The sequence below is a fragment of the Python bivittatus genome, unplaced genomic scaffold (genome assembly GCF_059951505.1).
Source record: "Python bivittatus isolate LINGU-HERP-01145 unplaced genomic scaffold, Pbiv_v1 ctg000350_np1212, whole genome shotgun sequence".
Lineage (NCBI taxonomy): Eukaryota > Metazoa > Chordata > Lepidosauria > Squamata > Pythonidae > Python > Python bivittatus.
In genome coordinates this window covers 34,362,019-34,373,025 of record NW_028277074.1, presented here as the reverse complement: position 1 = coordinate 34,373,025, position 11,007 = coordinate 34,362,019, and the positions used below count along the sequence as shown (strand labels likewise).

Below are 11,007 nucleotides of genomic sequence, written 5' to 3'. Positions count from 1 at the left end.
TTTTGCCCACAGCAACCTAAGAGTGGTCAAGAAAAAGTGAAAATTATCACATTCTATACAATTGCCAGAATAATATGTCTAACTACTCTGTGCACAGGATTACAAAGAGCACAATGCCAATTTCAACATAATATTCTATGACTGAATTGTAGACAGCCAAAGATTTTTAAGATCATTATAGTTATAGATAAACTAGCTTATGATCAGATGTGAATACTGATTGCTGCTAGTATGTGTGAATCTAGATATACATTGTATACTGACTTTGAGCATAATATCTTAAAATAAACAAAAAACATGGTAATAAAATATGCTTGTTTATGTTATATTTATAGTGAATACAAAAGATACATTTACACAGAACACACTAATAAGAAAATAATTTTGTTTACTCCTGCAGCAGGTTCTCAGATTTGTTCAACGTTATTTAAAAGTATCTTGAATGTAATTGTCAGTGGCCACCCACAGCACTCCATAGATAACAGCTCCATATTGAATATTAACTGGAAAAAAATGATCCTGGATGCTGAGTCTAAAGCAATCATGGATCATTCCTGCTGTGACAAATTTTGTTTATACAAAATTAAGTGAACAAGTGATAGCTGTTCTCAGTCTTCCATTGCAACAGGGTGCCTATCACTCACTCTAATGCAACTATCCCCCGCAGGAGTTTCTCTGGGTAACGCATCTTAGAAAACTCAATGTTGAATACAGCAAATGTCAGGATGTGCCACTACGCCATCCTACATCTGCAAACAGCATCAAGTCAAGCACTTCACTCTATCCTCTTCCTCTCCTGTAAAGACTCCTTATATGCTGTTCCAGAATGCACCAATATATAAATACAGAATTGTGAGAAATGTGTATGTATGTGTGTGTGTATATAAACACATACATACATATACATATACATATATAAATGTATGTCTGCTTAGCCAAGTAACTGTCCTTTCTCCACAGCCATTGGAAATTTTGCAAAATAGAAACTAAAGCATTAGCGGGTTTGCTTTTTATCTTATAATATAATATATTTAATTCTACATTTAATTGTTCTATAAGTGTATTATACTTTTAGTTAATAAATACTGCAAAATAAAATCAGAATGAAGAGCAGAGCCATGACATTATATCAGAATTCATCTGCAAATCAAATACATTCAAAATATGCTTTCTGTATAAGGAACCACTCACTGTTCTGTTCATACTCAGTATACTTTGTTCTTGTTCCTTTATAAACACTTCTTTGAAGTGTTGCACTGCAGAGACACTACTGTTTTCCTTATTTCCTTCATTTTTCAGAAAAAAGTTATTTTCAGTTTGTCTTAGAGCAGAAGAGAAAACACGTTGGAGAAATTCTGTTTCTTTTACTAAAGTCAGTCCAAGCTGTTCAGCAAGTAGATCCTTATTTCCTAACTTCAGTGATTTTATCTTGCAAGTTGGTGGTAGCAACCCAGTGAAGGCATGAAGACACTGGAGCAAGGCAAGTTGATGTCTGTGAAATAGATGAACAAGTCAGTTGTCACTACGTATTCAATGAACTAATGGAAAGGTTTATATGGAAAACAAAATTCTTCATGGCAAAGAAACATATTTCTGCTTAAGCTGAAAAATAAATATTATTTAAGAATAAATGCCAAGTATCAAAACAATGTTGAAAAGGCCTCAGTAGCAGTTATACTGACTTCTAACATTTGTACATCAGAAACATGCACAATTCAGAGGCAGCAATATGTACCACGTTCTCCTGATTCCCTTTGCTTGTTCTTCATTCCGTTTTTGTAAGATTTACTTGACATTTACTTCTTACCTGTTTCTTAGCAGCACAATGACAATGAAGAGAATACTGCTGTTCCAAAACATTGCATAATAAACATTTTAAAGGTTGATATTGATGTCAATTCTGAAAAAAAAATCTTAAAGTACCTTTTTCAAGTTCCTCTTAACATTATCATATATTGTATTAAGTCCGTAGTTAGGTTTTTTATGGCATCCTATGTAGACTATTTAAGTTTCTTTAAGAAACAAACAAATCACTTGCTTATCTAGCATATGCCAGGGGGACTAATCAAAAATGGTCTTTTAGGAGTCCTCTGCCAGCAACGATTATGACTATTACCTCTACAAAACAACTCAGTACTGTTGTAATACTCTCTAAGAAGCTAGCAAAGTCTTTTTCAACTTTTCAATGGCTACTACCTGCAGAATATTGTTAAAAATCCTTCAAATGGTGTTTTTAGATTCCACTTGAAAAGAGTGCCATTCAGATTTCCAGATTTCCAGCAGATCATATAATCAGGATATTCCTTGATTGGTGCACACTCCATTTGTTCCAATAGCCACTTGTTTACTGGAAGCAATGTGCAGTCAGGGGAGATTATTTGAAAAGACGATTTGTGTGATATTGCACAGAGTGCAAAAAGGTCTTGTGTAAAACCTGCAACATCGAAAAAAAAGTAAAGAAGTTAAGGAGTGCAATATATTTAAAATCCATATCTACTTAGTTTTGTTTTAAAAATGTATTTATTTATTAAGTTTATATACCATTTCAAACATGACAAACTTTAAGCGGTGTACAAAAATACACAACAATATATAGTAATGTGGTAACCTTATACACTACAATGAAAGTATCTAATAAAATAGCAAGTCCCCTGCATTACACTATTTTTTGTATAGGAAACCATATTATTTTTGATGTTTAAAATGGTGGGGCCAGAAGTGAAGAAATTATTTAAATCTAATGAAATATACTTTGTGATAAGATATATATTGTAATATTGCTTGCTTGCATCTTCCATATCATTTTTAGAATCAACAAAGAACATCTGGGGGTTGCTTCAGAATTATGAAGTTAACTTGCAATAGGCAAGCAAACTCTAAACTTTCTTCCAGAAGCCCTATAAGAACTGTGTAATGGGGGAGGGAAGAAGGGTTGAAACATGATACAGTGATGGGTAGAAAAGTAGGTGTTGTCTTATTTATATTTAAGCAAGGTGTTATTCTAAAGATTTTTTAAAAAAAAATAAAGATAGTTTTGAAACAAAATGCTGAATATTTGGCATTCAGTTCATGATTAGGACTATAACATACAGACAATATTATATACATAAAACCCTAAAAGGAATCTTATTTTGAAAAACAAGAAAAAATACAAAGCTTCATTCTTGATTTAATAGGCACATACAAAGATATTTCTTATAGCCAACATATATTTACCTGGATATTTATACTCTTTCAAATTTATTGAATGCTTTCCAGTAGAAATCTCTACCAGACTTAGTAAAATATCTCCACATAGCAAAGTCAAACTTTTGCTTTTCTGCCAGTTTTCACTGTCACCACTCTTCTTCTTCTTTGCATGAAGCAGCACCACACAAGTTATTTCCTGCCATGCCAAGAAAGGAGACAAGCAGGTAACTGCAGTAAAGGCTTTTGCCTTGTTCCGCTTCACCTGAGAATCTCCTCCATTGCACTTGTCTTCTTCATCAGGGCAACCTAACTTGATTCTTTTAGGCAATGGTTCCAAGGGCCAATATGACAAAGGCTCTGCCTGCATCACTTTCTTCACTGTAACTACTTTGCAGTGGCATTTTGTTGGAGAAAGTGAATGGCGCTTCTGGCCCATTATCAGAGATAAACTGGTATCACTGAGTTGCCTGCTTCAAAACACAAGAACATGATGAAGACAAAGGTATGTATAGATTCCGCATTTGTAGTGTGTAATATGCTCTTGTGTATTTGTATTTATAATTCATGATTGCTTTGTATCAACTTTATATTAAATACTACGTAAACAAATAAACCATAAGATATGTATCTTGTTACATTTTGTCTTGGCACATTTTTAGATTTCTGTATATCTATATTTTTTTATTTTGGAATTGAGGCTTTAACCATATAAATGCTGCTGGTGACATATGCTCAGTACTATGTGATTACACAGAATTTAAACTACTCACAAGTCAAATGTTTCCATGACTTGAACTCCAACTATTAACTGGTCATCCACCACACGATACCAAACCTCTTTTACGATTTGTTCTTGATCTTCAGTTGGAGCTGATGTATCATTATGAAATGCTTCCTCTGTTTCATCCCAAAGAGAAACCAGATTTTCCTTAGATGGAAAGATAAACATTTTTTAAAGATAAAGCCAAATAGCTTGTTATAAAATGAGAATTTGTTATTGCTACAGATTAGACAATGGAAATCAACATGCATTTTAACTATTGAGTTAACTATATATTACAAAATTACCACTGTATGCTGCTACACATTTACAATAGAAACATGAGATTTTAAATCATCCTCATCAAGTATGTATATTCATTATGATTTTTTGCCCCTCAGTTTCAAATTGCGCAAACTGCACTGTACAAGTGTCCAGGTGATATGATTCCATATAAACTATTGAAAAGTTATCATTATCCTTAATATTAAAAATATATGTATTATTGGCAGGCAGAACATTGGTCTCCAAACACTATAGTAACAAATTTTTTGACCTGCATTCTGTTAAAAATTAATCACATTACTTGTTAAACTGGACCATTATTTTTTGCTTCTGTTATTAGAAATGGCAAATTCTGTACCAATGTAATAGGACAAAAATTCACACATCGCTTTTAACTTTCCTGCGAAATACCTTTTTGACCCTGGGAAATCTTTGTTTTCGATCTTGAACAAGATCTAATAATGCATGACAGCTTTCCATCAGAACTCTTTCTTTGAGTTGTAAATGTTGTTGAAGTGCTCGAACAGATGCAAAACCAGCCTATATAAGTGAACAGAGGCTTTGTGATGATACAGTTGTAAGCATTATAGCAAGTGTTTCCTTCCTAAAAAATGCTAAAGATCCAATATGAAGTATTTTACTCATATGGTTTAAAAATTACTTAGCTTAGAAATCTGGCTTCGAGACTTCCAGAAATGTTATATCTCTGAACTCAAGTGAAATAATTTATTTTTAGTCATAACCGTGAATAGTTGCCATTAATGTGTTCTGCCTGTAATGACATCTACAAAGTAAATGGACTGGAAACATTTAATAATGCAAGTTTCATTAAATAAAACAAAATGTAGGTTGCCAAGAGAAAGATGCTAGACACAAACCTGTAATCGGGCTTCAAGTGCTTTGATAGTAAGAAGGCGATTCTCTTGTACCTCTTCAGCAGAGGACAATTCATTTTCATAGTTTATGTTACTCTAAGAAGAAGCAATACACATACTAATTCTGTGCCAAACTAAATATCAAAGGCTTATAAAACACTCTATGAAACATAGAATATCACAAGAATCCAAACGTAAGCTTAAGATCTTTCTACAGTGAAACTGAAGCTAAGAGTACCCCCCTGGTCAGACAGAAGAGGAGACTGACTGACTGACAGAAAATTCTTTATGTGTATCCCTGTATATTATAGAGTAGACGACCAAAAACAAACAAAAAACAACAAAAAAAAGCCGACACCAGATGTAGCTTATACACGCACGCACAAACATATATACACACTCCCTCTTAAAAAAATGCTGCATGTAGTTTGAGTCTGATTTTTGACACAACATAGATTAGATGGGGGGACCACAATTTTTTAAAAAATATTCTAAAGATGCCAATTTAACCACTAAGACCGTATAGTAATTTACAAGCTTGAAAATGAGACGTGCACAGTGGCCAAGTCCGATCAGAATGCTAAATCATATAAAAATAAGTACAGCGTGTCTTGGGCTTATGTGTTTCCATCTCTATATCTGCATCAAACAAATTCAGTGCTACCTTTTAGAAAAAAACACAGCTTAGTATGTCATTTCAAACCCTATAGTTAATCCTTACAACTAGGTGAGATAAGCCATAAGTCACATGCATAAATTACGGACTTAACCTTATGCTATTCAATAAGCAATAGTTAAGACTGAACCCAGACTATGTTTATATACTGTACCATGCCATGATGTGTTTTGTTAGTTTTGACTTAACATGCGTGATTCCTCCCATTGTAGTTTATTACCATGGTTTATTATTACTGAAGTAATACAAGAACCTGAAATTAAACACAAATGGAAGCTCTGAACTGCTTGTAGTTGTACTAGAGATGGAGACGGAAATGTGTAAGCCCTAAAGCTTAGAGGAATGTTGTACTGGAATAATAAACCATGTCAAGCCTTATAGAGGAAAATTTTTGTCTGCTTTCTAACTAATGAAGTTGTTCAAAGTTTTGATTTGTAAGATATTGACATGACTGGACCAAATTCAGTAATTTGAATCAAAATGTTCAGTGAAACCCTGTATTTAATGAATGCTACAATCTGTACTGGAATATAAACAAAGGATTGCATTAAATATTAAAGCAATAATCTGCCTACTCCCTTTTAAAATAAACCTTTCCCAATGATTTGTAGCACACCTTACCTCATAATTAATCTTTCCAAAATCTGTTATTTGAAATGCCTTCAGTGTTTCTGAAATAGAGTCACTCTTTAGAAAAATTAAGATTTGTTCAGTTCCAATACCAGCAAAATCATCTACCAGAACAGATTTCACATTTTTCCAGCAAGAAGCTACCTAGAACATAAATTAGAATTGTAATGTTGTTTTTTTTCATAATTTATATACATACAATACATGATTAAAATGTATACGGGAGCATATGTGCAATTTTTGCAGTGATGTTATTTGCATTTATTAAAATTTAGTTGTACTTACTGAAAAGGCAGCTTAAGATACATCTTATAACAACTACAAGATCACTCTGCACAAGAATAATTTTACTGAAAATTGCTGTTATAATGGCATTTTACAAGGAACACGTTCTATAAATCCAAGATTGAACACAAGCATTTTACAATCCACTATGCACTGACTGTGAATATTGTATTTAATTTAAAATTGTTTTTAAAATATGATCCTTCCCATGGTTTACATTCCAAATCTAATCAAAATAAAAGTACCTTGTTTTATAAATTCATTTAGAATTTCATTTAAACCAGGAATAACCTGGGCTTAACCCCAGTATATATATTTTAATGACAGTTTGCAGCTTTAAGACAAATTATTTCTTATCTGTGAGCTTGTACAGAGAACATCGCCAATAAAAAAATATCTCTAGCCGGAATAGATATAGAATAAAGAGTACGGATTTAAGGAGGACACACAGTGGATATAAAATTAAAAGGAGTGAATCAATTACATTGTGGCCATTGTGAAATTATATCACTCATTTTAGAAGTTGTGCTTTATTTCTACAAGGAACAAGAAAACCTTTGTGTGTCAGAATTTCATAATGGACATTAAGTTTCTCTGTAAACAAAGGCTGTCCTGTATCATAACTGCAGGGGAAGTTTTTGTTTGATTGAATGTTTGACAGTTAAACAAAAGAACAATATGAATTCTGGACTGGAATAACTCGACATGTAACATATTATGAAACTGATGAGCTAGAATCTCCACAATTCTAATAAAAATTGTTTTAGAACATCAGTTCAATACCTGTAAGTTATGTTTCCATATAGCACATACGTCTCCGGAAGCAAATGGCACAATCACCAACTGGCGATCTCCATCCACTGCAGCTATTTGGACTGACAAAGGATTTTCGTATGGAAGCTGCAGAACTTCTTTAGGCCAACCATCTTGAAAGAAAATCAACTGGCCTTTGCAGGTAACTGCAATGAGTGACGTCTTAAACTTGCTTCTTCTTACCTCAGCTTTGCAAACATACATACAATGCACTACACTGCCATAAGCGTGAGGCAAAAAATTAGCATTCAGTAGCACTTTTTGTTTGTCTACCCCATATGCAAAACACTCACATCCCCAGATGGTCAAGTCTGACGTTGCATTACTCTGCTTATTGCCTCCTTCTGGAAAACAAGTAGCTCTAGTTCCCAAAACAACAGCACCCTGACCCTCAACCTGACCAGCCCACTGGACAGAAGAAAACTGAATTGGGGCACATAAAACAGTGCCAGTTTGGGGAGAAATATGTAACAGGTGTCTTTCATTATACCATATTATGGTTGGACCAGCCAATAATTTTACAGGTTCTTTGATTGCATAGTCTAGTTTAAAGTGCAGCACCAGTTCAAATTTGCTAAAGGTATGAAGCAACAATAACATATATTTAATTTTTTTCTTTTCCTTCTTTTTCAAGAGAATGCAAGGATGAAGAATTCCAGTTCTGAAGTCAGATGCATTACTGCAGTGAATAATTTCAATACCTTCCCCATATATGCAAAATGATCCGGTAGACATCTCATTAAACAATTTAGTGCCATTGTCAAATGACATTCTTTTAACATGCAATGTAGTAATTATGGTATCATCACTCTGTGAGTTCTTCCCTTTTGATAGTTGGAAAAGAAGGAGTTCCCCATTATAAGACAACAGTTTTTCTCGGTGATCCACTGACATATTTTTTTCCTTAAATAAATTCCATAGCATAAAGATTGGGGTTTCCCTGAATTCCACTACAAGGATTCTTCTGTAATATTTGATCCAAAGAGTATTTTTTCAATCTGAAAAATGTTTACAAGAGTTTTGTTAATACTGCAATTGACACAGTAATATGAATTTATAATTTAAAAAATGTAGTATAACAAATTCTGAAGAAAAAAAGACCTTTCAGCCTAATCCTAACATGGTTGTTCAAAAGAGAACATGATATGAGGGACTTTTAACTCCTCCATTAGAGTAAGAAAGAGTAAAACCAGAGAGGCATACTTTTTCAAAACAAAATCATCAAAATGTTTCATAGTAAAATCCTTTGCCGCTATACTTCAGTGGGATTTATTATAACAGACTTCTAAAATAAGAAACAGTTCCAAAGATAATCAGAAAAATTTTGGCTGAACTAGGGCAGAACACAATGAAGTTTACATAAATATAAACAAATGTTATTTATAAGAACTCCAAAATATTGTAAATATATGGAATCCCATCTCTGTTCCCATAAAATAATAACACAACTGTCCACATTATGGATAAAAATGGATGCCATAATTATGGAGAAGAGTGTCTAAATAAATATTTATTATAGTGAACCCAGAAATCTCAGTAAAACAGATAATGAAACAGTATAAGCAACAGGACTAAGATGGGCAGTCCACTCTTCCTGAGTTCAACATGAAATAGAACAAACTTCTGTAATACCATATTTGAGGAAATAAATCATTCTGGTTAAATAGTAATAAATGAAGAAAAATTAGAGTGACCTAAAAAATTAACTTACAGGGAATTATAAAACATGCATGAATATTGTTACAGAAGGTACAGTATAAAAGAATAAGCTATTCAGTCAATAATATCCTCACCATATGGACACAGTGAGATTGCATATGGAATTTTCTTGAATTTTTTTTCAAGAATAGTTGTAACCCATTAAAAGTGCTGATATTATAGTTTCTATATTTTGATACCTCTGAGTTGATTTAAGACTGACTCCTGCAAAATACATCTTCCATGTTCATAACCTCTTGTTTAAACGCAAGCTTAATCTGCTCAAAGGCCGTTGTTAATAAAGCTGAACAATTGTAATAGTGCAGCTGTGCCAAAGAGATATTTTTCTATCTTGCCAATTAATTGGGTTAATTGCAGGGATAGTCCTAGAGGAAAAAAAAAAACTTTAATCATTAAGCAAAGATGCTTATCCATAACGCCATCTCTACTTTGGTTACACTTGCATTCCAAGAGAGGACCACAATGGATAGATACCCAATGCTATTTAGTCATGATTTCCAAGTAATTTATATTCCAATAGTACAAATCTGCTAAATGGCTCCAATTGTGGATCATACTGGAGCTGTGTCAAAATGAAATGATTTTATTGCCATGGGGAGGAAGGGAAGGACTGTGTGATTAAAGCCAATTTCTGGACATTTTGCAGAATATGATTCAAGTGGACACTCAGCTCACTAGAATCTTGAAAAACAACACCCAAATATTTAAAGAGTTTAACCTGTTCTAGTTCATGGCTTTTTAACAGTCAATTTTCTGGGCAATTAAGCAAAAAGAAAAGTCTTAGCATCACTGATCTCTAGAGCACTGTTTCCCAATCATAGCAATGTCCAGGTGTGTGGACTTTAACTCCCACAATTCCAGAGTCAGCATGGTCATTGATGAGAATTCTGGGAGTTGACGTTCACATACCTGGAAGTGGGCAAGGTTGGGACATCCTGCTCTACAACTTCCTCCTTACAACATCACACCACAGAATGTAACACTCTTCCAAGCCAACTGGAGTTTAAGATAAGGTAACACTGTCCATATGAAGTATAATAATATGCTTATTTGCCAGCTTCAGGAGATTATAGATCAAATTAGTTGGAGACCAGGAAAAATCCCTATTTTCTGGGGGGGAGGGGGTTGTTTGTTTTTTTAGTTCTCAGCTCTAAAGAAAGAAAAACTTGCATCAAGACTCAGTGGACTTAAGTCACAGACTCCATTTTAATTAAGTCTGTGCTTCAACTTGCTTTTTCCTCGTGGACTGAGAGCCTGCTTTAAGATTTCATACTAGACTGTGATACCTAAATCCTCGATTCCATGACAAGCTGGCGAGCGCTACTTTGGGCATCATCCTCTTGACAACCCAGGCTACAAATGGTTCTACCCCCCCCCACTCCATTTCCTGTGCTTAGGATCTGGATCCCATCTTCCCAGTCGGAGGTTCGGGCGCGCAGAATGGAGCAGGGCAAGGAAGTACAAATGTTTATTAAAACATACCGTGCAATTACTTTTACACCAGAAGGCATCCACCGCCCCTTTCATATGCAGTGTAGCAAGCACGCCTAAAAATAAGACAGAAACAGAACAGCGCCACTCCAACCTTCTCTTCCCGCGCCCAACACCGCTCTGCCTGGCTCCAAAGAGCCCGCCACGAAAGGCATTATGGGGGCGGTTTGACGCCGCCTGATTCTGGCTGGGTCGCGTTTCGCAATGAGCAGAGCGTCACCGGGCGGGGCGCAACTCCCTGAGGAGACACCAACGCCGCCAATTAGCAGGCAGCGGAATTGCGC

The 11,007-nt window shown here is 34.6% G+C and overlaps 1 protein-coding gene across 4 annotated transcripts; it reads right to left on the bottom strand.

The window, feature by feature from the left end:
- Window positions 1-300: 300 nt before the first annotated feature.
- FANCB (FA complementation group B) lies at window positions 301-10,978 on the bottom strand. 4 transcript variants are annotated; one of them, XM_088144917.1, is made up of 10 exons: window positions 10,715-10,978; window positions 9,412-9,597; window positions 7,484-8,511; window positions 6,407-6,559; window positions 5,113-5,205; window positions 4,646-4,774; window positions 3,960-4,117; window positions 3,217-3,659; window positions 2,197-2,434; window positions 301-1,492 (listed from the first exon to the last, which is right to left on the bottom strand). In XM_088144917.1, exons 3-10 carry the CDS (start codon window positions 8,435-8,437, stop codon window positions 1,099-1,101), a joined length of 2,562 nt encoding a protein of 853 aa, XP_088001043.1. In that variant the 5' UTR covers window positions 8,438-8,511; window positions 9,412-9,597; window positions 10,715-10,978; the 3' UTR covers window positions 301-1,098. The 4 variants fall into 4 exon arrangements, with proteins under 4 accessions (XP_088001043.1, XP_088001045.1, XP_088001044.1 ...); XM_088144919.1 differs by having other exon boundaries at window positions 3,217-3,656; window positions 7,484-9,597; XM_088144918.1 differs by lacking the exon at window positions 9,412-9,597.
- Window positions 10,979-11,007: the final 29 nt, after the last annotated feature.

Bases quoted from the DNA above. Each gene is read 5' to 3' on its own strand.
- FANCB (XM_088144917.1), bottom strand. From the start codon at position 8,437: ATGCTATGGAATTTATTTAAGGAAAAAAATATGTCAGTGGATCACCGA. The intron at 4,775-5,112 runs GTTTGTGTCTAG...TCACTTATATAG, and splicing joins CACTTGAAGCCCGATTACAG to GCTGGTTTTGCATCTGTTCG. The intron at 3,660-3,959 runs GTGAGTAGTTTA...TGTGTTTTGAAG, and splicing joins GTCATGGAAACATTTGACTT to CAGGCAACTCAGTGATACCA.